At 38.9% G+C, this 27,519-nt stretch overlaps 1 protein-coding gene and 1 long non-coding RNA gene across 4 annotated transcripts in view; one reads left to right on the top strand and one right to left on the bottom strand.

Moving 5' to 3' along the window:
• The window catches only part of LOC122865193, a 38,451-nt gene extending 24,054 nt beyond the window's left edge, over positions 1–14,397 (top strand). The window contains exons 2-3 of the long non-coding RNA XR_006375413.1: positions 9,010–9,073; positions 12,450–14,397. This is a non-coding gene — a long non-coding RNA (uncharacterized LOC122865193). The remainder of the gene's footprint in view (positions 1–9,009; positions 9,074–12,449) is intronic.
• Positions 14,398–23,367: 8,970 nt separating this feature from the next.
• Positions 23,368–27,519, bottom strand: part of eng (endoglin) — a 41,220-nt gene continuing 37,068 nt past the window's right edge. For all 3 annotated transcript variants that reach the window (XM_044173269.1, XM_044173270.1, XM_044173271.1), the window contains exon 14: positions 23,368–27,469. In XM_044173269.1, coding sequence (XP_044029204.1) covers positions 27,348–27,469 — 122 coding nt within the window. In that variant the 3' untranslated portion in view covers positions 23,368–27,347. The remainder of the gene's footprint in view (positions 27,470–27,519) is intronic.

Raw genomic sequence — 27,519 nt, 5'->3', positions numbered from 1 at the left:
CACCTGCCAGAACCCTAGGATGAGGCCTGCCCTCATATTTTATTACCTCTTGATGAGCAGACCTGTGGTGCCATTAATCAAACACGACATGGCAGACACATCCTCTTAAGCCTGGGTCAGGCTCAGTTACATCTTCTTTCCCTCAGAGGCACCAACCTCCACTCTGCATTTTACCTTTAAAAATTACTCTGCAGAAATGCAATGTAACTTATGCATTAAATTACTTCACAAGTTGGTCCATTAATATGACATGCTATCAAGGCCAAGCATGGTAATCGATGCCTTGGCACATCAACAAGCAATATTTCTTGCTACATGCCTAGCTACTGTTGAAAGCTACTCAAAGGAAGAATTTAAAGTCACACAATTCCATTCAGTATAACAGAAGAAATTTCATTTCAGAAAACAGCATTTCTACAAGAATATTCCTGTACAGTTATAGACCTACAGAAGATGAATGCAGGGGGACGAAGTACATAAAGGTATAATGGAATTTATGTGAATGTGTTGTCGTTGCCTCATCTGAACCCAACAAGAAAGGTCAACCTGTTCAAGATGCACATTTTTCTGGTGAAGCATGGCCACCTTACATCCCATCCAACACACCTTTTTATACAGCAATCATCTCCATTGATCTTAAGATTGGCATTCATGTCCAAAATGTGTTTTTTTAAGCATTTTCATCATATCTCATCCATGACATCAGACACAGAGCTCTGATGCAAAATGGCCTTTTCACAGTGAGTTTCTCTTCTGCCTCAGCTCTTGTCAATACATCTTGCTGACCTCCATATAGTGGCATCTCATCCTCATCTCATTAAAGACCCCCATTCTTCTTTTTTACAATCTAGCACTGGTGAGTGTATTGACATTTCTTTGTTGAACTGGTAACATCCAAAGACTCTGGACATATCCTTTTTTAAAGTCCATCCACAGTATCCTAATTTAATATGCAAGGCCTGAGCCACCAGCTTTGAAAGAGCAAATGACAATGGAGATAACGGAAAAACCTGATGAGAGGGACTAGTGACAGGGAAGCTGTCACGACAGGTGTTGCCTGTCCAGATGATTTCATAAAAAACAAACCAAGTGAGACATGTAACACTCTTGTTGAGTTGCCAGGACCCCTCTATTATTTTTTTTTTTTGGTTGCTTTGTTTGATTTCTCCAGTGTCTCAACATGTTTTGTTGGATTAGTGTTCTACAAAGGCAATATGACTAGGGCTGAGAGCAGTCCATGAGTACATTGTCAAGATGAATAGTCATGGAACAGTCTCTCAGATATTGACTGGTCCGGACCTATGAGTCATTCTATCCAACTCAGGACAATGCTAAGCTGTTTGAATTCCTCCCTTGCATGGTGCTGTGGTTAATAGAAATTAAATAGATTAATACATCCCACATGCCCATTCAACACTCAATCCATGAGTGTTGAATGGGCTTGACTCAAATGTCTACATGAACCTGGTAGATCAGTGGTCTAAAAACACGCAGTTTTGGGTGTGTGATTTCAGGTCACTTCATTTGAAATTGGAGCAGGACATATTAAACACAAAGGGTTGGATCTGTCAAGGACAAATAAACAATCAACTATCCATTTTTCTTGAAATGTCCTATGTTCATCTTGTATGGCTCGTACCTTTCTTTTTTTTTACTCTGATCACCTTCAGTCTGCCTCCTAGTCTCTGCACTGTCTTCGTTTTGATTTTCAGCTGCTGAACACTCTGACTCTTAATTTTCCTCACTGACACACTGCCTTCCAATATTTAGAAATGTATTAAAAGCCCAAATATACATGAAAAGGTTGCACGCTTATAGTGCAGTGTATATGCCATTTATTTTAATCACCCCAAATTATCCTACAGCAGCCCACTATTTATTTACCTGTCCAACAGCACTTTCGCTATTGTAGTGCTCCAGAGGACCAAAACTGGCAACACCGCAGTGAGTTAAGGTATTTCCCCTGCTTGTAGCCTTTATTGTCATCTCGTGTATAAATAGTGTAGCTGTTTTGAGTATTTTGGAATTATGTGTATTGGCCGCATTATCATATAATTATTTGCTGCCATGTGAGCCGCTGATTAAAGTTTGGTGAGCTGCATGAGGCTCACAAACCACATCATGAGTAACACTGAGGTAGATGAACACATTCTAGGCTTGTTTTTCCAGTGACCTAATATAATGTATACAAGTGCAACATACGAACTGCAAACATATAGGAATTGTCTCCATCATTGCTTACTAAGATGCACAACATGGTAAGATAGGAAATGGCTACCTTGTACTAGCCTCTTTCCAGACTTGAATTATGCTAAATTTTCTACAGTATGCAAGTAGAACAGTATTATTTGTAGAATTGGGGGTGACATCTAGGTGTAACTATGCATCATTGCGCGTGCGTCTGCCTTTTTGTGTGCCCACCAGAGGCTTCGTCTTAAACCATCATAAATTGACATTTTATCAAGTTTTTAAGCCAAGTTTCTATGCTACACTGTTTTCCTGGCTATTGTTTTACCTCTATGTTTTAACTTGGTAAAAGTTTTCAGTCATTGGACTTATGGATCTTAAGTGATTCTAAGCTGGCTATCAACTCAACATGGTTTACCAGACTGCCTCCACTGCTGCTAGCTCAGCTAGGTTTGCTTTTTGCCTGGCGGCTAGGCTAGCCGGTCGCTTTTAATAAGGATTTTAAGCTTTTAGCACTTCTATGGACTATGGATTTTAAGCTTTGAGCATTTTTACAGACTAACTGCAAGCGTGATGGCTGAGTGTGGATCTTGTCACCTTACCGTCTCAAAGCTGAAGAAAAGTATCGCTTATCTGGAAGCTGAGCTCAGAGAAAAAGACAAGTTCATCCTGGAGTTCTCCACTGTTGCCTCGGCCCAGGCAAAACACTTTGCAGTCCTCTGCTCCTCTGGCTGCGGCAACCGGAATGAGACCATCCCATCTCAATCCCCTGACTGCTCCACTCCAGTACTGGACAATGATCCCACTCCTCCGTGGCTCAGCTCCATCATCACTGACATGAATCCGTTTCAGCTGAGCCTGAAGATCTGTGGCTCCTCATGGGTGCAAAGCCCAAAGCAATGGCCATTTCTCATTGCCGAGCCCCAGTGGATGCACGGTGATTCGTTGGCGGGGGAGGTGAGAAGGCTCCGGTGAGTTCGACTCCACGTCAACCAGAGCACTGGACTGTAGCCTGCAAGAACAGACACCTGCCTCCTCCTCCTTCACATCGGGACCTTCCGCTGGTCAACAGGATTGACATCCTGGATACGCAGGACTTTCCTAGACTGGAGGGACGCTCCCATTTTCCAGCAGTCAAGTCTTCCTCCTCGTCTCGCCACAAGTTACTGAAAGAGGCCGTGATCATGAGAAGCTCTGGAGGTCTCATATGTCCTGAGACAGCAGAGAACACCTCTGCTTAGAAGGACACCGCCCCCTCGCTACAGCAGTCCCCGGCAACGTCTGCAGTACTCATGACATTGGTTTTATTCACAATTTTAACTTATTCTGGGATTGTTCTTCCTTGTTGGCGTGAGACTGTCTTCACCCAAACGATTCAGGTAGTTGCATGCTGGCGGCTAACCTGCAGCATGCTGTGCTGTTCTCCTCACATAGTTGACTGTTTACATCACCTATTTCCCCTCGCTCTTCTTCTTTCTCTTCTCTGCCCACCAAAAACAGCCACGCACCCTCTGCTGCCACTAACTCCCCCTTGTGGACTGATCCTAGTGCTGCTATTTGGGGCCCGGATCCCTGTAGCGCTACTTTTAAAATTCCTGTGGTAATTTTGCATAGGTCCTTAATACAAAAGAGACACAATAATAATTAATAAAGATCCGGGCCAGAACCCTACCCCCAGTTTCAACTTCAGATCTAACCCAGCACAGACTTTTAAAGATGGCTCTTCTCAATGTGAGATCCCTCTCTAACAAAATGTTTATTTTAAATGATTTTAAATAAATGTCATGTTCTTAACAGAATCCTGGCTAAATCCTGGTGATCACACTCACCTTGCTGAATTGTGGCCTCCAGATTGTGACTGCTTTAGCCACCCTAGGGACTGTGGTCTTGGTGGTGGCCATGTTGCTGTCTATAGGAAACATTTAAAGTGTAACCTCACAGCTTGCAATGATTTTTCCTCCTTTGAAGTGCTCATGTTTAAACTTGGTGGCCCACTCCTGGTCATATTTGCTATTATTTATCACCCCCCTAAACCAGCTGGTTCCTTCTTGTTGGAGCACCCTGAATTTTTATCCAGTCTTATTTTAAATTATGATAGAATTGTTCTTTGTGGTGATTTTAATATTCATGTTGATGACTCTTCTATTGCCCTTGCTGCTGATTATTTAAATATCACTAACTCTTTTAACTTTCAACAACATGTGTCTGGCCTAACTCATTCCCGTGGCCACACTTTGGACTTAGTCATTAGTCTGAGTCTGAAAATACTGTCTGTGGAAATCAGGGACATGTTTGTATCTGATCACCTATGCAACTGTGAATTACAGGCTGCTAGTACCGTCTTATCCCGCTCTGAGTACACACATGCCCTTAATGAGCATAGCGCCACAACATTCTGTACACTGTTCAATTCTCCTGGAAATGTGTTTCCTGACTCCTCTAACACCAACGATTTGGTTGATTCTTTTAACTGCCTGTGTTCTTCAACCTTAGATCTCAGCTCTCATACCTCCTCTGAAAAATAGATCAAAGTCAAAGACTAGAAAACAGCCATTGTTAAATGACAGTATTTGAAGTTGTAAAAGGAAATGTAGAAGAGCAGAACGCAGATGATAGAAATCTGGTCTCCAGGTCCACTTTGTGGCTATGAAAGAGTTATTACTCCTTCATAATATACAATAAACATGCCATTTCTCTGCACTTATTTCTGCCCATTAGCACAACCCCAGATTCCTATTTAAGACTGTGGATCAGTTAGTTAACCCAGCCTCTCCTTGCTGATTTTGAAGTTTCTTTTGCACTTTGCTGGCAAGGTGGAGTTAATAAGATCTGGTTTTACCCCCAACCCTGCATTTTTAGATGTGGCTCACCTGCTCAGGGATTCTTTGAGCATTTTTTCTGCTGTTACTCTGCCTGAACTAATAGACATCATGTCTCTTATGAGAATATCCTCCAGCCCTCTGGACAAAATCCCAACTAGGTTTTTATCAGAAGTTATGGATTGTATTGTGCCCCATTTGCTAATTATTTTTAACAGCTCGCTGTCTACTAGCTGTGTCCCAAATTTCTTTAAAACAGCTTGTGTCCAGCCAGTCCTAAAAAAACCTGGGCTTGATCCTCCTGGATAACTATCGTTCAATCTCCAAACTGCCTTTTATTTAGAAAAACTTGTTTCTAAATAGCTTCTTGCTGCTGTGGAAAACAATAAAACCTTTGAAAAGTTCCAATCTGGTTTTCGTCAGCACCACAGAACTGAGACGGCCCTTCTCAAAGTCACTAAGGACCTTTTAATGAATGATGACGCAGGCATGTGCTCAAGTCTTGTGCTGCTGGCCTTAAGTGCTGCCTTTGACACAATTGATCAATTGATTGGGTGGGCATATCTGGCACTGCACCAGACTGGTTTTCATCTCATTTGTCCAACAGGAAATTCTGTGACACCATTTAGGACTACATGTCATACCTTTCCCATATCAACTACGGTGTGCCTCTAGGTTAAATTCTGGGACCAATACTGTTCTCCTTATATATGATCACCTTGGGTGATGTCATCCACAGACATGGGATTTCTTTTCATTGTTATTCGGAGGACACACAGTTATACCTCCCTGTCAAACCCACTGACTTAGTACGCTGAGTTCTCTGCAGGACTACCTGTCTGACATAAAAATTTGGTTGTCGATACATTTTCTACAGCTCAACTCAAATAAAACTGAAATCCTTGTTATTGGGCCCCAACATATCACTAAACAAATACTGTCATCTACTGGCTACCTGTCACAACATATCAAACCTGTTGCATGAAATCTTGGTGTCCTGTTTGATAGCAATTTATGTTTTGAGAAACATATGTTTTTATCACCTCAGAAATATTGCAAAAATCTGATCTATTTAAAATTTTAGTGATGCAGAAACTGTTGTACATGCTTTTATCTCCTCACACCTTGTTATTGTAACAGTCTGTTCACTTGTCTTAATCAAAAAACTTTAAAACGATTGCAGACTGTACAGAACTCAGCTGCTCGGCTTTTAACCAGGTACGATCAGATCACACCTGTTTTAGCCTCTTTACATTGGCTCCCTGTTTGTTTTAGGATTGATTTTAAGGCTCTTCATGGCTCCAGATTATATTTTAGACCTTTTAATCCTTTATGAAACTTCACATAGTTTATCTTCTTATTTTCAGACAGGGGTCTTCTGTCTGTTCCTGAGTCCAGGATGAAAACTACTATGAAAACACCAGGGCCCCAAGACTCTGGAACAACTTGCCCGAAGAAATTAGGTTGTCTGAGTCAGTGTCTTCTTTTAAGTCTCTTCTAAAAACGCATCAGAAAGCATATCCAGATCTTAACTGAGCTGTCTGTTTATTTTATTGTTTTTATGTATTTTATTTATTTTATATTTTATCATTCACTGTGGTATTATATTTCTCTCTGTGTACTCACTTTGTAATTTGTTTTGATAAGTGCTCTATAATTAAAGTTTTATTATTATATTATTATTTAAAATATTAAAAACCATTATGTTCTTTATTGTAGATAGATGCAAGCAATCAATGTTTTAATAATCGATATGCAGTTACTGCCAAGTGAATAGCTAGTAATTCACTGCTGTCACATTACAGAAATAAGTATCAGTTCCAAACAATATTCTGTGCAGTTGCTAGGGTTGCTTGGTGGTTGCTGGAGTCGTTCCTGTGGGCATTATTAGGTTGTTGCTTGGTGGTTGATATGGCGTAAGGTATCTAGGGTGTTGCTACATAGTTGTTAGGGTGTCTGGGTTAGTTGCTATGGCGATTCTGCATTGTTGCCAGGGTGTACTGCCAGGGAGTTTCTTGGGTGTACTGTCTGTTGCAGTAGTCACAGTAGTATCACAAGCAGCAGACTGGGTTTGAAGTTTTACGCACTATGGAGAGCAACACACAGAGAGAATTTGACTTCAGAACCATGGACAGAGACAGAGGAGAGTAAAGCATTGAATGGTATTGACAGCATTCAAATGGTCGTAGCTCAAAATGTATAACTTATTTCACCTAGATTTGTTCACTGTGAGAGACAGCAGGCATAGCTAAACATATTGCTAAAACAGATCTGTACAAAGTGCAGAGTCACAGTAGTCGTTGAGCGCTGTATGCGTCTGTTGCCGGTTAAGGGTACACTAATCTCTGCAAACAGATACAAGATTTTGGTATCAGAAGCATTTCCGTTTGTAGTCCGAGTAGAATTGATCAATCACATTTGAGTGGGCTTTGTTTGCATGCAGGTAAACAGTCCGTGTGGAAATCAAAAGAGGCGGAATGCATTGGCCAAAATGCAATCTCGGAACCCATCGGATATCGTCTAACGACGATTTAGCTTTTTATTAATTTTGGAACCGTAGAGATTAGCTTTTTATTAGCTTTTTAAAATGTATCTGCATTCAAACCGTTGTGAGACAATAGCCGATGGGTTCCAAGATTGCTAATCGGACTATAAACAATGACCAGCGCATGGAAGAGGAACTCTTGGCCCATATATCCATTATTTGAATATCCGCTGGCAATAACAGAAGCCCTGATACATTGGCCGTTGCCCCCAGAGGCTAAATTGTCATCAGATGAGCCGATGGGTTCTGAGATTGCGTGTACTGAATCCGTCTCGGTCAGCATGAAAAGGCTGATACTCTCAAGATTAAGTTCAGTCTCTTTAATTACCACCCACCACTGAAGGTCAAGGACAAGAACACTCCAATGACTCAGTATATGAGAGGTTAAAGAGTGTGTATGTGGTTATGTGAAATTAGAAATAAACATAAATTAAAATAAATGCAAAGATATATGGCATTGTTAATTAAATCAAATAAACTCACTTTAAAACATTAACTCAATTAAATAATTAAATAACCGCCATTGCCAGTGTAACACAAGCACAGTTAAATGCAATGCAATACTTCTAACGGCCTCCAGAGGTTACTTGAAACTTACACAATCGCCATATAACCACAGCAATATATAAAGAACAGAAACTAAATATGTAAACAACTCAAAATTATCTTGCTTTAGCTTCTAGGCTGAGAGCATATGACAGAGCATCCATAGTTAGCTAGCTCTAACTTTATGCTAATTATGCTGATCAGCAGTATGCACAGGTAAAATGTGTTCTCTTACAATAACACAGACTAACTATTATTATTCTTCCACTGGTTAAACATTACTTACATTAACACAGGTGCACACAGGAACTAGTATACTGAGCTTTACAAACAGAGCTACCGCTTTGCCATAGTTTTGCGAACTGAATAACATAATACATGAGGTAAAGCAAAAGTGCATTATGGGAAATGTAGCTTTTACAATTATTGCACCACAGTCTGCTAATCCAGATGATTCAGTCCATGAACTACAGGGAGTTTTAACAGTAGTTTTATATTTATCTGTGTGTGTGTGTGTGTGTGTGTGTGTGTGTGTGTGTGTGTGTGTGTGTGTGTGTGTGTGTGCATCCAACTAAGGATTTTAGGTGTCATTGCCTCCACTGATGACTGTTCAGTGTTCCTGCAATTGGAGAGACTGGTTGATTCTGACATAAGAAAACCACCCAATGCTGTCTCCTGGTTTCACTGTGACCACTGTGTTCCAAATTCTTCACACATCTATAAACTCCTAAAAGATACACCATAAAATATCTTACAAGCTGCAGCTGTATATCTGCTGATATGTGTGGTTTGGTGTATGGCGACCAAAATAAAATGACCCTTTTCTTGTATCTGAACACAAACTGCAACATGCACACAGAACATGTCAATGTTAATGCACGACATAATACAATATTCCTTTTTCATTTCCAGGTCTGATGTCCTAGCTGAAATCCAGACACATAGATGTTATAACAGCACTGGATGCAGCAGGCAGGTATTGTTGCAGTCCCCTTCTTCTGTTCAGTGAGGGTTTCTCAAGTTTCACAAATACATATACTCTTTGTCAAAGCTTTGTACATTTTGTCCTCAAAACTGTGTGTCGTATACTGTTCATGTGAGTGCTAATCTGATGTGTTTGTTCTTCTATGGCTGTCAGTCAGTTTTAAAGTGATTGCTTTTTCCATTGTTGTGTTTTTTTTAGTCAGTCTAAACCTTTGTTTATGTTTGTTAGTTGATCTAAACCTTTGTTTAGCAGTCAGAGAGCACTGTGGTGGAGTTGAATAGTTGTGAATGTGTGACATGATGGATGCTTGGGGCCAGTGTTGTGGAAAACGTGATTCCACTTCACACCTAATGGACTGGCAAGCCATCCCGTAGACTGCTAGAGTTCCTAAATAAAGGCCCAGACATTTTGCCAAGCTGACAACACTGCTGACATCACATTAAAGCTTTACTATTTATCTCCATTGGCATGGTCAGACAAACACTCCCAGCATATTGTAGAATAAAAGTATAGTTAGTTATGTGTTGAAATCCCTTGGTTGCAAAAATTTAAATTTTGAATATATTTTAGAACTTGTATAAACCATGCAGAAATGTAATAGCTTTTGTGCATTTAAGTCTGAATCAGGCAAATCAACAGAATCTTCCTTCAGTTATTCAATGGTTAGCAACAAAATGACAGTAATATCTAGTCTTACTTCGATTTGAGAATGGTAACATCACAAAGAGAGCCACATTTCATATCCTATCTCTATGCAGTGAGCTTTACACATGCACACACATGAACACAGAGAGAGAAACAGACATGGGCAGAAAGACAGTGTGACAAAACACCATCCTGCTTCTAACCTTTTCTTACCCTGGGTATTTAGGCATCATAAACAGAGAAGAGAGCAGTGGGCAAACAGGGAGGCTGCCCTGGTCTGACCTCACTCGAAATGGGATGACTTTGATATTCCCTGGGCACACGACACAGGGTACTCAGATTAAAAGCCTTTTATTCACCATGACCTTTCCCTTGCCATCTTTCCTCAGAGAAATCTTCCCTCCTTTTACTGCCATCTCAGTGACAGGCTATCCCCACCAAAACAAAAGGCCAAGTGTTAGGGGTGACACAAAGTCAATATGGGTGACTTGTTCGCGTTTGAACACATCACACAGTAACCTCTGTGTTATTGTTTATATACCAAACTTATAGGGGAGATAATTCAACCTGAGATGGGACATGTTGATTAATCACCATTGTTCAGTGCCTGATGCATTTCTAACAAAATGTAGATTAACTGTATTCATTATTGTCATTAATGTGAAGTAGTACATTAGATTTTTCATCTACCCCCTTAAAACTTTAAATTAACATTTTCAGTCTTTTGTTTCTTGGTTTTGTTTTAATCATTTCCATTTAACAGTAGGTACTCTATCATCCAGTGTTCTATGGTTGACATGACTTGGTGTGACACATACCTGATTGAGTTCCAGTCTCCATCTTTGTCCCAAACACTGGTCATTATCACCTTCTCTATGTGGCCATACCCTCTCACCCTCAATATGTCAAGTCTGTGGGTGGACATGGAACTGATGCTTTCCTCAATCTTATATTTTGACGCTTTTTGGTGCTACTACAACTCCCATGAGGTTTTGACAGTCCACCTATGTCAAAGGTTTGTGAGAGGTGTAGTTGTTGACTGCTGGACTGACAAATATAAAAAAAATCTAACAGAATATCATGCCTCAGCTTTTTAGAATGATTGATTAAAACAAAAACTCAAATAAATTGCTCTATAAACAGAGGCTAGCAAGGACATTGGTTGAACTGTGGCACTGTATTTAGTGGTATTTAGTCACAATTAATGCCCATACTTAAAGTCCAACTGAAATTGAATAGCATTTTTTTGGTCTGCTACAGCATACATATCTGCTCTGTCAATCACTTTTCATGTGTTCTCCTTTGAGAAAAAATCAGAAAACAAAAGAGAGAAATTAAAATGTTATATTATTTGGTTTCATGATGGCGTTTTGCTTTAATTCAACAGAATACCATTAGGTCTCCTTATTTCTATACAGCCAATCAAATCTCGCAGTAACGTCAATGTTCTATCATAGGCAGAGCAGACGGTCACACTGAGCCAGACAGCAACCTGTTACACAGCACAAGAGCCAAGGACTGAACAACAACCCACATTAGCTTTCCTGCTAAAGTCTCCTTCTTATCTAACTTACAAACATGAACACACGTCTTGTCTTGCACCTTAGCTTGTTGAACGAATGACCAAACAAACATTCACTGGGGAAAAGTGCACCACTAACATCAGTTTGCAGGCTAAATAGTTAATTAGCTGCTCAGCTGCAGCACATTAAACAGCATCTAAATGTACCTGCAAATGTCACTTGGTTAGGTGCTGGTGTGGCCCTTACTGTTCAACAACATGCTGTCTGCCCATGACATGTAGGCTACAGCGCAAGTTTGTTTACTTTGTGTCTCGTTCCCAACGGTGTAACACTAGCACTCTGGCAGCCTGCCAGCTGTCAATCAAACACAGACACAGACACACCCCTCAAGCCAGCTGAGAAGAAAAGGAGCTTTTCTGATATTTCCCCAAATACCTCTTTTCTTATGAATTAGTCATGTTTCCTCTAATTTGTCATATTTCATGGATTCCGCTCACCTGCAACCCTTCCTCTAAACAATGCTGCAGCAGATCTACACTGGTCCTCCTCCCATCGCCATATTGTTGTCTCACCCACTGTGGTAGTTCACATCCCTGGCTCCTTGAGTTGTGCATTCAAGTGTTTCTGCTCTGTTGTGCTTTAGTGACTTTTCTTATGCAATGTTCCCTAGTGTTTAAACAACAGCCTTCAACATATGATAGATCTAAAATTATATACATTATGGGGTTGCTTAGTGGTAGCACTTTAGCCTGGGCCACAGCTATGTGGGATGATCAACCTGCAAATAGCTCCTCATTTGTTAATTTCCTTGCTGAAATAAGGAAGGTTTTTGATCACCCCATTCAGGGCAAAGACACTGCTAGATGTCTCCTCTAAATTCGCCAGGGTTTCCGTAGTGTCGATGAATATTCCATTGAGTTTAGGACCAAAACTGCAGATTCTGGGTGGAACGATAGCTCTCTATAAGGGGTTTTTCTTAATGGGCTTAGTGACACAATTAAGGATGAGCTAGCCGCTAGGGATGAGACGAATACCCTTGACGCCCACATATCCTTGTCCATTAAAATTGATACTCGCCTTCGTGAACGGCATAGAGAGAGAGCTAGCTGTCCCCCATTCTCTTCCACTTCTCGCCTTTCACCTCTCCCTCTCGTGAGAACTAATCCCACTCACTCACCTGTCATCTGCACTGCTTTCAGTACCCACCTGAGGAGCCTATGCAGGTCAAGCCCATCTGACACCAGCGGAACGACTTTGAAGAATGAGGGCTGGTGAATGCTTCTACTGTGGTCAGACTGGCCATTTCCTCACCCCCTGCACCCTCCAGCCAAAAGGGGGAGCTCGCCAGTAGGAGCGGGGATACTGGCGAGTAAAACTTCTTCCATAACACCGCCAGTTTCAGTACCCCAGATCTGTCCACCATTCCCAAAGAATATCATGACCTCAGTGAAAAGTTAAAAATAAGTATTCACTGCCCCTGATCAACTCTGCCTTCAAGCCCCTTCGCAAAGCCACCGTTTTCTCGAAACTGGACCTAAGAAACGCCTACCATCTGGTTCGGATCTGAGATGGAGACAAATGGAAAATCGCTTTCAACACCCCCCTTGGTCATTTCGAGTACTTGGTTATGCCCTTCGATTTAACCAATGCCCCTGCAGTGTTCCAGGCCCTTAATAATGATGATGTTAATGATGTTCCCTCAACCGTACAGTGTTTGCATATCTTCGAACATATTCAACATGTTCGACAGGTGCTGCAGCAGTTCCTGGATAACAAACTGTTTGTAAAAAGCAGAGAAGTGCGAAATTCACATCAGCTCAGTGAACTTCCTGGGTTACATCATCAAAGGTGGGCAGGTGAAGTGGCAGAGACCCACCTCTGTGAAGCAGCTATAGCGGTTCCTGGGCTTTGCTAATTTCTATCGACACTTCATTTGTGACTACAGCCGTGTGGCTACACCTTTAACTCAGCTCACCTCTCCAGCCTTTCCTTTCTGCTAGACCCCTGAGGTGGAACATGGTTTTGCTGAACTGAAGAGGCGCTTCACCACCACTCTAGTTCTGGTCCAGCCGACCCCAGTTGCCAGTTCACTGTGGAGGTGGACGCCTCTGACACCGGGGTCAGATCAGTCCTTTCCCAACGCTCCACCACAAAACAGAAATTCCATCCCTGTGCCTGCTAAACGCAACTATGATGTGGGAAACCGTGAGTTGCTGGCTGTGAAGCTTGCATTGGAAAAGTGGAGGCACTGGCTTGAGGGAACTGAACATCCCTTCATTGTCTGGACGGACCATTAAAAACCTCACCTCCATCCAGACAGCTAAACGCCTTAACTCTCGCCAAACTCGCTGGCGTTTGTTTTTTTGGTTGCTTCAGGTTTATGCTCACTTATTGGCCTGGGTATAGACATGTTGACAATTGACAATTGTACACCTGGTTTAGGTTGACTATATAGGTTGTTTGCCTCATGAGTCCATTTTGTCCATTTTGACTCTGATGAAACAGTAGTGTTGAAACGTTAGTCTATTTGCACTATTAAGAGCTGTGAATTAATCTGTGTGCTCCAGTCCCTTTTGTCCTCCGGACTTCTTTTTTCCCTTTTTAATAATAAAACTATTAACGATACATTTTAAAAACACTTTTTTACATTATTTTTGACAACAAAAAGAATGACTAAATGTGTTTTCAGTTGAACTTTAAGGCATCAATTGGGGGGATCCTGTCTTTAATGTATGCCAGCAGAAAACCTAGGATGTTAAATAGTTTAATAAAGGGAACACATGAAAAGAAACCATGGTAGACATATGAATCCTAGTCATGTTTAATCACACTGCCATACATCGAATGTAATGTCTTGACAGTTCCCTTCATATAAAAGTTACTTAAATCAAATATACTTAAGACATCAGTTAAATAATTATTGTCCTACACAATAACTCTGCCTTTTGGGGGGCAAAAAAAAAAAAACCCAAAAAAAACACTTGCATTATTTATGAATAAATCTCATTAAGTTGGCTTGCACTTTAGCAGCACCTCACACAGATTTGAAGCTGTGCTGATGACATCTTACACTCACTTTACAACCTTTGAACCCAGCTTAGAACACACCCAGAACATATTAATAATAGGAAACAGGGAGTGGTATGAAGCACATAGTGATTGAAATAGTACAACTAAAACTTTACTCAGGACTAGACATAGAAAATAAGTAGTGTTTTAATGACGCAGTAAAGTTATGAAATAAGGTATTGGCATTTATGTGGTCTCTTCTATTAGTACCACAACAGATTGTATTTTTCTATTAAAAGAAGAACAACAATGTAATGCAATGGACAATGTTAATGCAAGATTGTTAGAAAATGTTGCCTGGAAACTTCACTGTAATAGGTACTAATTTTAATTTTATAATGTAACCTGCATTACATTGGTATTAAAAAATATGCTTAACACATATGGTAAAGTGTCTCAGTAGGACTTAAATGCTAAATATTAGTCTGCAAAAACAAATCACAACTGCAAATGCACACCCACCCATCATCTCTCTCGCTCTGTCTCAAACACACATACAGTTCCTCTATTTTTGGTGTATAGATAAAACATGGAATATAATCATAAAAATTCTATTTGAACACACATTAACATGTATGTTGTTCCCCTAAATTCATTACAGCTGCGCTTTTGGCCAGAGGCTTTGTTTGTCATTGTCCAATTGGTCCGTGCCACCCGCTAGTAACTTTATCTCTCAGTCCAGCTTTCCATCCACCATGGCCAATTCCTCTCTCCCTCCACCCACAAAAAACTGTCCTCTTTGCACAAGCCCCCCTCATTCATTCTAATTAAGCCAACTGAAACTAAATAGCAGAAGCTTTGTTTACAAGGGGCTAGCTGTGCTCAGCATTCTGTGCACGGAGGCACTTGTATTTACAGCCAGTCAGGGGTTTATCTAGAGCTACACTTACTGCTTACACTAATTTACATTTGTATTTTCCTTTCCACTTATTTCCATATTTGCCACTGTGGGGTTGCTTTCAAAGAGGAAATGTATCAATCACATTTAAACTTTAACTAACACAGGCTGTTTCACCACAAAATCATGGGCACGCAATCAGTTTGGAGAGATTGAATGGTGATGCAATAACATCATCACCAGTAAGGAAAACAGTAATGCCAGACTAGGTCGATAATGATTTTGACTTAACAAAAAATTTTAATTAAAGAATGCCAGGCAAGTTCAAAGAAAATATCAAATCCTGAAAATCTTCTTACCAACTTAACATAATTGATAAGAGATCAAACACCAAGCCAAACAGCATGGCACAATGCATTCTGTGCCACTCTACATTGATCAAGTAAGGACTTTGTTACAGAATTGAGATAAGTAAGAACCATCTCTCATCATTTCAATTGACAAACAAGACACAAGACAAAATGTCTTCACCACCAGCAGTAAAATTGTGCCAAGGCTCGATCGCCTGGTTTCCAAACATCATTATCTTTTGTTAAGCCCTGGCACATACCCTCAATAAAAAATGTACACATTTATATTTTCTTATTGTAGAAAAACCATTGACAGGCTATGAAAAAATGCAGTTACAGTTGACTGTTTGGCTGGGACGTAGGAGGCAACTGTTTTCAGCGAAAAAGCTCTAAAAACCCACTGTACACTATAACTGCACAGCACCCAACAGCAGACAGTTAGTAACTATCTCGTAAACATGGTGGAGCATTTAGTAGCTAAAGAGCCAGATATTTCCCTCAGGAGTTGGTAGAGACCAAAAAAAGCTAAAATGTAGTAAATATTGCACTTACATTCACCAGTGGCCAGAAACACGTCTCCAAATGAAAAAGAAAATGTCTCCATAACTGCTGGATGTGTAAATAAGCAACTGTTTGCTGACAAGTTCACCATATCAACTGAAAAGGAGATATGTCAACATTGTGTTCACAACTTGTTTCCGTTGCCCCCAAGTGGCCAAAAAAATCAGTTATTGCAGGTTTAAAGGAATAGTGTGATATTCTGAGAAGAGTGAGATGATAAGATTGAGAAGAGCACACTGTATGTTATTTGTTGTTTTTGCACTTCGGTTTTTGTACAGTTTAAACAAAAGAGATATAACATATTAATTGGTGAACTTTAGAGGTGCTAGTAGGTGGATTTTGTTACCTTTGGACAGAGCCAGGCTAGCTGATTCGAGTCTTTGTAATAAGCTAAGCCGGCTGCTGGATGTAGTCTTATATTTAACGTACAGACATGAAAGTGGTATCCATCCTCTCATTTCCTCATGATATCCACCGTCTTATAATCATCTTAATAGGCTACACTTAACTTGACAGCGTATTATATTTTTTTCCCTTTGGGGATCAATAAAGTATTTCTGATTCTGATTCTGATTTACTCTCAGCAAGAAAGCCAATAACCATATTTCCCAAAATGCCGAACTATTCCTTAAAGTCGGTCTTATTCCTTGATATATAGAGGACTTGACCACTAGCTTAATCAGAATTTTTTCAGCTATTTTTCTACTTGCGTTTTGGTGGTTATGTGTTGCACCTGTGGCTACTTATAGTTAATATGTTCCCTGTGTGTTGTGACTTGTGAATTGCTATTGAGAAGTGTAACACGTGGATATAATGTATTTTATGATGCTAAATTAATCATATAATGTAAAATAGTGCACCTAGGCAAACAGGCTGGCAAATCAGTTGTGCTGAAACAACTTGATCTTTTATAGTGTGCTAGGTCAACTGTATGACTGACCAGTAGCCTATTTCTGTTCCCATCCAGGTATTTTAATCTTACTGTATTTGTTATAGAATTTTGACTGTGTAACTTTGCTAGTTCATGAGATATGCCTGAGTGTGCTGAGTCTGAGCCTACCGTGCATCATTCTGCACCCAACAAAACACAATGCAGAGTCAAGGGGTTGCCAGTTTCAGTGGTGTCTGGTTGAGTTTAGTTACATAAGTTACACGTGACATGCAGAAACACTACCTCAACTGTGCACTAAGTAAGTCTGGTACCATGCTCAGCCCATTTTCAGTAAAAGTGGTAAACATGAAAAGTGCTCTCTGAGAGTCCAGCATTAGTAATTAACAGAGAGAGCTACAGGATGAGAAAACTATAATCTGTTGTGGCAGTAAGCAGAGAGCCAACCCAGAAGAGAAACAAAACCCAATACCTGTAAAGTATTTAGCTGTGGCCAATTACACATCAGTTGGATCACCAGGCAAGAAGCTCAAGGAGAAAATGTTCAGTACCCGCAGTCTTACTCCAACAGTCGATTTTTAAAGGAAAAACATTACTCTTGTAGAGTATTGAAAAGAAAGGTGGGGTGGGGTTGTGGAACAGCAGTGCTTATCTTGCTTGTTCCGGCAGTGCAATGCAACAGGTTCCTGCATTTCCTACATAAAATCTACTGAGTACTAATACAAAGCAAGTATGCTGTCAGCTAATGTTATGCCAGGTAGCCAGCAAACTAGCAAACCGCATGGAGGTGCAACAAATACTGACATTATTATTATTATTATTACTGATTTCATCAAGAAGCAAATGTAAAAGGAGCATGCTACAGTAAGCTAAATTTCTCCTAAAATTAACCATAGAATAAATAACTGGCTGAATGGGTACAATAATGATACCATCGTTTCCTCCTTTGGAAAGAAATATCTGCAAGTTGTTCCCTGTATAAAAGACATGTCTAATTATGGTGCTATATTGACTCAATCAGTAGACTTAACAGTCATGCCTTTGCTCCATCACATGAAGATGTCTGACATAGCCATAGCCCTACCTTTATGGCAGTTAAAAATGCACTGCTTCAGGCACCACTTTCGGATATCTCATTTGAAAGAATGTTGGAGCATCCCTGACAACATGGCAATTTTAGATGAGGAGACGAGCCAGGATTTGTGGAGGTAAAAGTGTGACCTGTTGTCCACTCCCATCCAGTTGAGGCTGTTCAAGCTTCTGGTAGGAATCTCCCTTGGGTGGCACCCTTTGGAGGTGTTCTTAGCACAAGTGAGGAGACCATGGGGAAGTCTGGGGACATGCTGGGGGGTTTACTTCGCTCAGCTGGTGTTGAAATAATTGTGGATCCCTATTTGGGTGAATGAATGGATTGACAGGTGTACCGGACTTCTGGTTAAGAAATTATGCATTACAGAGATTAAAAAAAATCATAGAATACATAAAAGGGGTTGTGATTTTGGAGAGTATCCTTTCATCAATTACAACTACAACAATATTAAAAAAACACCTGCATCTGGACTGAGACAAAGCATGAGTTAGTAGGTAGAAGTGAATTTTTCCAAAACGCCAAAAATGTACTGGCCTACCTTGTTTGCATACATATTTCCCTCCAGTGTGCACCCTGTTAATTTTGATGAAATTCCCTTTTCTTGACCTATAACATCTGTAATTACGGTCAAGGTTTTCTTTAATTTTGTGAAAACTGTAACACACTAAATTGTTCTTGTCATGGCAAATTTGCATATGTAATTATATAGTAGGTCCTGTTTGTTGTCACCACATGACAGAGAAGAGTCACAAATCCAGCCTGCAAAAAGTGTTAAAATTACAAGCAATTATTATAATAATAAATCACTGTAGACTGGACATTTCTATTAAATGATATATGTTCAATAGTTATTTGCATGTAAGAGACCAAAGGGTGGAGCAAGAGCCGCAAACATAAAAGAAGACAAAGCTGTGTTATATCACCTCTGAGGTGTTTGGGCAACACATCAGCTCCAGAGGTGTCTGCATTTTGAAGGAATAGGATTTGCTTCAAGCACACAGCACTGCCTATAAGTTAGAGGATTACCCTGGTCCAAGCTCTGGATACTCAGTGAGGTGTGGGCAAGTATATAGGTGCTTGTGAGAGAGTGAATGTCTAAGTGTGGGTGAGAGATGGGGAGAGAGGCTGAGCCTGTACACAGTCTCAGTGTGTGTAAACAACCTTGTGTGCAGCACAGCGCCTCAGGGTGTGAAAGTCTGAGGGAGAGGCGGCTTACTCCCTGAGTAGCTTCAGTTATGCTCACATGTAGCTTCCCGAATTCAACATGCCCTCAAGGCTTTGTAGGCTTCATGTCAGGATCAGTCACAGATTTGTTAACCTGATTCTAAGAAAGGTATTTAAATATAGATACATGATAATGTGAACTGCAAACAATGCATGAAAATATGAATGTTCAGTCCAAATCAGATCATGTCCGTGGCACTGTTTATATGTGGTGCCCAAAATGTGTTTTATAACGGCAGAAGCATGATGTTACAATGCAAGTTTTCATTGCTTCTACACTGCATTGCTTCATTACTTCATTATTGATTTCACTGAATTATTTCTCAGAAAATTCGTTTGGTACTTTGCTTTACAATGAGGCACGTTGTCTTCTTCTGTTTATAGGCAATACAATCAGTGTATTCAGAGAAAATAAAAAAAATAGCACTATCTGGTGGTGGTCAGTGGTAATCCATTTATCAGACGAATTAAATGTAATGGGACGTTTCCCTGCAGCCACTCATTATGCAGTGTTACCAGGAAAGCTAACACTATAATGAAAGCTGTACTGTGATAGTTTGTCTTTTTAATTTCATCATAATCATCGGTCAACTCTACACAATTGACAGTTTGTTGAGTACTTGTGCAGTGCTCAGGGACATACAATTAAACACTTGACCTTTACTGTGTAGAACCATATTAGGGTCATTGTTAAATCAGAAAATGTAAAGACTCTTATGACTCACATTTCCTCCTACTCGCATATTCTTACTGCATATTTTGTGTTTTTATGTCTGTAAATCAGAATCAGCTTTATTACCAAGTAGGTTTACACATTCAAGGAATTTGCTTTGGTATTTTGGTGCAAAAAGAGTAAACGTAGTAGAAATATAAAGAAAGATAAAGCAAGTACTGCAGGTCAAGAAACATAAATATAAAATTGACAAAAAGATATTAAAGAATATTTAAAAAATATTTTAAGAAAATAAAGCACTATATAAATATATGATTAGCACAGGAGGTTGAGAGATAGAGATTTATTTGTGGTAGTCAACTTATTAACTTATTATTTTAATGTACAACTCATAGTTCCTTTAACATCAGGCATCTTTTTCCTTCTATATGTAAGGTTCATTTTATTGAAGGTTATGAAACAAGATCATGCCTTTGCTTCCATTCATTTCCCAACAATCTGTCCATTCACACCATCTCACCTCATCTCTCTTTGCCTGATCCCCTTTTTCTGGTCTCTTTCTCTCTCTCTTTCTGTAGTGGCCATTTTATATGTTGCAACATGGTTAGTTAAAACTGAAATCTGTAAACATGTCTGTTGTCACCCTTGACAGTGGCAAGAAGTCATTCAAATGATTGAACCATATAAAAATAGGCAGAACATCCAGAGGCCATGTTGCCACTTTGGATACTGTTTAGCAAACTCATGTTATTAATATATGTTAACACATGATGAAAACACGTGGCAAAGGTAAGTAATTACCTTTGAGACAGTGTTCAGAAGACATATGAACACTATAGCTGCATCCTAGTTCCATACTATATAACTGAACATTTTTGAATATCCAGTGAGTTGACATAGAAAAAGTGAAAAAATAAAGTGGACTTTAAGATGTCAGTATGCATAATAAATTTGCTTGATTTTTGAGGGTTTGTGTGGTATTTTTGCTGTTGTCACACAGTGCAATGCACATATGAAATGAAAGAGCTACTCTCATCTGGAAAAAAAAGAAAAAAATATATATATAAGAAAGTTCCAGAAACATCTCAGAAAACAGAAACAATGAGGTATTAAATAGTTGGACAAACGTTTTTTCACTTTTTTTGAGTTTTCCAATTCTACATTGCAGCTTGTTTAGTGAACATTTTTCATTATCAGGTAAGGCTACGAGCTAACCAACATCATTAACAATTACTATCTACAGTACATTACTTATTAAACTCATCTTAGTTAACTTAACAAGAAGTTGTTTTTCTAATGGTCTGACCAATGTGTAACACTTATGTGTTACAAACTCTGCTGCTCTTGAGAGCCTAGCAACTCACTACGATGTATATGGTTGGGAAGCAATTCCTTGGCAGCAATAATGCAGTACTTGCTTCCGCTTTTTCTGAAACTATATCTTTTAAATTCAATGTGCAAAGAAATATCCTTAAAACTCACAGCTCCATACAATACTAACGTCTGTTTCTTTATTCATATATAAACACACTGACAGACTGTATGACGGTATCAAGAGAAAAGGAAAATTCTTCTCTCTTACCGACGCACACCTTAATTTTTATAGAACAGAGCTGTGAAGATTGGTTTTGCCCTGAGGTCATTGCTGCATGTTTATGCACAGATAGGTTTTGCAGAAAAGAACAGATTTGTCATGAGATGTAAACAACCTGAAGAGGCAAGCAAGAAAGCACACACACATAGAGGCACACACACAGACACACACGTCGCATAATGTATCCTGTGCTAGGCAAAACGGTTCCATGGTCATATGTTCGGAGGTAATGGCAGTCCATAAACATGTATTGTGTGTCTTGGCTCCAGTCCTGAAAACACAATTGAATTTGTATATAAAAAGGAAGACTTGAAACCTCAGGAAAGGCCATAGATAGAAGAAAACACCATTATTTTCATAATTTTGCCCAACAACAAAGGTTATATAAGACTCATAACACCATTATAGTATGGTGTTTTAGATTCTTTAAGCTCTTTGTGTTTCAGGTCAGTGACAATTCAAGCTCTGCTGAATCAGATGAAAATAAGACATAATCTTATGCGTTATTATGTGATTTGAATAAACACAATTTCACATGGAAGAACGGGTGCCACATTCAATTTTGAACCACCATCTGTGAGAAAATCTCAAAAAATGATTACATTTAAAAATAGATAAATAAAAAATATACATTCATGCTATTCAGCGGTGGAATGTTAGTAAGTGTATTTACACTGTGAAGCACTTAATTACAGTTTTGAGCTGCTTGTACTTTACTTAAGTATTTCCATTTTATGCTACTTTATACTTCTATTCCACACCTCAGAGTGAAATATGTTTTACATTAATTTAACAGCTGCAGTTAGTTACTTTGCAGATGATACTATTGTATAAAATTAGCTCTATCTCAACCAGCTCCAACATAAAATGCTGCTTATACATTAATGCATGAATAATAATAATAATAATAATAATAATAATAATAATAATAATATATGCACATAATATAACACTGGCAGGGGGCATTTTTCAATATAATAAGTACTTTTACATTTATAGTATATTTTTACTGCTATACTTATGTATGTAATTAAGTAGCATTTTGAATGCATGACTTTTAGTTGCAATTGGGTATTTTTTACATTGTGGTGTTGCTGTTTTTACTTATGTAAAGGATATTAATATACTTTTTCCACCACTGATGAAACCTGAATAGAAGTTAATTCTGCGTGAAAAATGCTACAGACTGTGATTTCTGATTTAGGTGAAATTATGATTCCTATGCAGGTTTAAGCGCATACAAACATTTTAATGATTATTTTGGAGTCCGTGTTTTCAAGATCTTAAAATCTTATCTTTTGAGTCAGAAATGCTTGTGATCCAGGTTTTAATCTTGTCTCCTGTAGTGTGGGAATCACCACTGGAATCTGGATTTATTGTGTTCAAACTGTGCTAAACTGTGAGATCTCCTGTTATTAGTCTTTATGCCAAGCCATACGTGTCCACTACTTGGGTTGAAAGTAACTTTTCCTCTCTGTTGGTAATTTTAGGAGAAGTCTCTTTACAATGCCAGCGCTAATGTAAAAGTGTTATCAAATCAGGAACAGAAAAGTCAACAGATGAAGCTCTCACCTACTGTACAGTAGATGTGACAAGTCATCAAGTGAAAATGTCACAGCAGTATTATAACACTATTTCTATTAAACCCTAGGACAAATACAGCTTAAATACAGTATATCCTTCATTGCTCTGCCAAGTGTGCTGTATTATTACTTGTAGGAGATCCCCCGGTATCCTGAGAGTTTATTTTTTCCAACACTACACACTGCTCTAGGTTTACCCACTACAATGTCACAAGGCTGTTAGAAAGATATCAGAAAACGCAAACATTTGTCATATTGACTTTATTAAGATAATTTCAGACAAAACATATATTTCTTCAGAGACAACATAGAATTACATGACATCAGTTGAGTACTGTCTCAACAAATTTTAAATGTTAAAAGCCACCCACTCTAGCACAAAAATAACACTGCATTTTATACTCGGTAAAATCAAAGCAGACATTCTGACATGTTGTTAAGGCTTCAGATTTTTCGTAAGAATTCAGAATTTGGACATTGTTAAGAGAGTGGAGGAAGAATCTGCTCACATAAATGTAGGCAAAGTTTCTATTGTACACCTACACACAGATGTACACACACACACATGCAGTACACATACTGTGTATAAGCACACACACACATATTGCATTATATAACTGTGTAGAGTGTCTGAGGAGGAGAAAGTTGTTGTCAGAGGTAACGAAGGGCTCTGCAGGGTTAACAAGTGAATTAACTGACAGCCTGTCTGATCAGACAGAACCTGGCTGGGTCCACCGGGGCTGGTTTAACACAGGTACAGAATACCTGACATTTGAAGGAGAAAAAAAAAGAAAAAGAAAAAAAGGTCTAATATTGCAGCCATTTCCTAAAATTACATGCAAAAAGTTCTCACTAACCACCACATTTTCACTGTTTTAAGTTTGAATGTTTCCTGCAAACGACAAGTTCGTAATTTAACTGGGATGCTTCTCTGCGGTGAGACACTCCGTCTTTCAGAATCTATTTCCCCATGATACCCCTAAAGATAGTACAATGAACACAATACAATGTCAGGATGTCAGAATCAGCAGAGATATGCCGTGTTATTACAGTAGGATGAATATTAGGGGTAGGGCAAACGCTAAACAGGGGTAAAACCAATGAACCATCTTTGACATGTGATATAACACGCACTGTCTGTACTGCTGTACTACAATGTAATCAGATATCGAATCTATATGAGAATAATAAACAAAGATTACTATACAAAACCAATCTTATGCATTTGATAAGAGCCTTGATTAGGAATTGTCCAAGTTCTCCAAATATGTAAAAGAACAAAGCAGGTTGAGAAAATGTTTCAAAGTAAGAATATGATACAACACTTACAAAAAAAAACATGGTAAAAACTACATATAGACATTAAATACAAGTTTACCTCATCATATTGCACAAATACTCAAGTGGCAATTTGTACTGGCCCTCTTTGTTCTCTGCCTCTCCACAAATACACAAAGAAAATCAGGCATGCACAAAAAAACATACATGCACGCACACACTGAGGGGTAATAAGCTACATAGCCTACATACAATGAGGAGACATTTTATAAATGCAGTTGGTCTGGAAAACACAGAATATTTTTGAGATTAGGTTTGAAGGTGAATAAATTATTTTAACAATCCAAATCACAAGGTGAGTAACTATGGGAGTGTGACTACACATGCATCAGTAAATCAGTGTGTCAAATGTATATAAAGAAAAGTTTCAACATCACAATTTTGGTGCTTGTGTCAATTTTTTACTTATACCACAAGACTTGACGTGTGATGTTGTTTGTGGAATATTTTTAAAGAGGTAAAAGATACATACAATATAAAAAATACATTTACATTTGTACATTGAAACAAATTGTGGATTCACAGATCAACGATCACTCTACAGTTCTAGTCCTCATGAAAGTCACCATTATGCATCTATGCAGCTTCTGTCTAGCATTAGCACTGCAGTGGCTGATGCAGCCTATCAAATGTAGACAGCAGAAGTTAATCATTTTAACAAGAAACTAATCTCTCTCATATCATTAGGCATGTCAAGTGACAGTTGGAAATAAAACTAGAGTTGCATTTTTAAAGCAGTCTTCATGGGGTTAAAGCACAACTGATTGACTAATGTATTGTTGCAAACAGTACATACAAGATGTGGTCTCATTCTATTGTTACTATTGATTATACTGTGGAGTTCATATAGGCTGTATTCAGAGCTGCTAACTTATGGAAAGTTTAAGTTTGAACATTAGGAAAAAGTGGTGGGAGCTTGCAGGTTTTTAACTTTAGATATATCAAAATTACCTATGTACAGTCCACACATCTGAGTTTGGCAGTTTTCACCTGGAAATCAGGTTTTCTAGCCCATTCGTTTAAAACAAACATTTGCCTTGAATCTCAGATTTAATGTCCTTCTGCTTAAGAAAAAAATTAAATGTGAATTTCATTTAATATTTTGGCTAATTGTTTGTACTTAAAGTTTACCCCACAAGGAATAAAAGTCTCAAGAAGTGTGGTCACATCGAGGTGGCAACTCTTCAGTATGTAGCAGGGATCAAGGATTGCTTGTTTGTCAAAGCCAAATCTCTGAATGCATTGGTGATCCATAACATCCATTAGAGGTCTAAAAATGATTTCCCTTCTGTGCACTCATCTCTAATCACAAGATGAAGAAGAACATTAGTGGCTGGCTACATTTTGAATGAAAAGACAATGAATATGAGCAAGTAGGTTGGACAGTTTATACTTGCTTAATATCAAGTCTTGATCTTCGATATAGGAAGAGTAATGGTTTATACACCATAAACAGCTGCATCTAGGTCAATGGGATGATGATTAAACTGGCCTGAAAACACTTTAATGCAATATATAAATGTATTTTTCTATGTATGTGTTTGTGTGTGTTACCACAAACATAAAATTTATGGTGAAAAATTGTGGTTACAAGAAATTGTCAGGCAGTGGTGAAGGACTTATTACAGATTCTGGTGACAATGGACATAGTACAAAGGAAAAGTACTGGAATTCCTCAAGACAGACTATTTTAGGAAACTCCACCCTGTGGGCGTAGCTGTATGAGTGGCTCTTAAGTCCATATATAAATCCAAGGTCTGAAAACTGATGTGTAAAGTTTTGGTTCTAACTCCTCATTATGGGCACATTACTCAGCTCTGAATACAGCCATGCATCTCTGCATGCTGTACTGTACATTACAAGAGCAATTATTTCTGAGCTCACATAAATAAAAGTACTTTTTATCTAAGCGGTCCATAATTTATTGCTACCTTTGGGCCATAAATATGATTTAGGATTGTTTTTGTTGAGTTATGAGGAAATCAAGTATACAGTATTTCTCTGTAATTTCTAATCACTGAAAAGAAAAACTTGACTTTGATATGAAGGCCCTAATACAGCTATTTGATAGCATGAAAATGGCACCATAACTTTGTTTCATGAGCTACAAATGACCCAGAGGGTCAACGATAAGATTCACCTAAAGTGACACAGAATAAAACAATAATTGAAAATAAGATCAATTCACCAGAGAAATCTAGTGCTGAGTTTAAACTTAGCTCCAGACTTCTAAATAATAGGAGGTAGCTGTTAATCATTGACCTCAAACTCCAATTAAGACAAATACACCTTGAAGTGAGCATTGACTGGTGTGAGATCCTAACATGTCGAGCTTTTCAGTCCCCGAGACGTTGTTGATAACTTTTTGGACTGACCTTTCCAAAAGCCCCTCGTATTTTTGTAGCTTAGATGTAAATGCAAAACAGCTTTTCATCTGTTTTTCAAAGTCGGTCTTTTGACTGGTTTGTCTCCTGTCTAACTATTATTGTGCTGCCATCACACAACCACAATTCATTGAAAGGAATGCAGTGAATTTCCTGTTAGCTCTTGGGGGATATGGTTTGTTTTTCCTGTTGCTGGGAGCCAATTTGTTTTTTTTTCTTTTGCCCTCTTTAACTTCCTGTCTAGGAGCTTGACTTTACAGAGAGGCTGCAGAGGTGAGCGTCAGAAGCCATTGATTAGACTTCTGTTATCCGTCACCCCCCCACCCCCCTTTTCAGGCCTGGTGTGTCAAAGATGTGGCTTGTGCTTTTTCATGATAATTTGAAGTGGGAAAGGAAGGGAGAAATGCTTTTTAAGCATTATTAAAGAAAACAAAAGCACAAAACCCGTATAGGTGACTTTGAAAGGAGATGGTGGCCCTGCTGGTGGTAGAGATTACCATAATCTCATGCCATGCTGCTGGTCGGTGTGCTCTGGGTGCTTCCAATGCTAGCGTTGGCGCTGCTGTTCTCAGAGGGCGAAGGGTTGGTAGAAACAGGTTGTCGTTTTGCGCCTGAGCAGGGACATCCTGAAGAAAGATGAGAGAGAAGTCAATAAGAAACTGATGTAAAGAAAAGA

The sequence above is a fragment of the Siniperca chuatsi genome, linkage group LG18 (genome assembly GCF_020085105.1).
Source record: "Siniperca chuatsi isolate FFG_IHB_CAS linkage group LG18, ASM2008510v1, whole genome shotgun sequence".
NCBI lineage: Eukaryota > Metazoa > Chordata > Actinopteri > Centrarchiformes > Sinipercidae > Siniperca > Siniperca chuatsi.
This window is presented reverse-complemented; position numbering and strand designations above follow the sequence as displayed.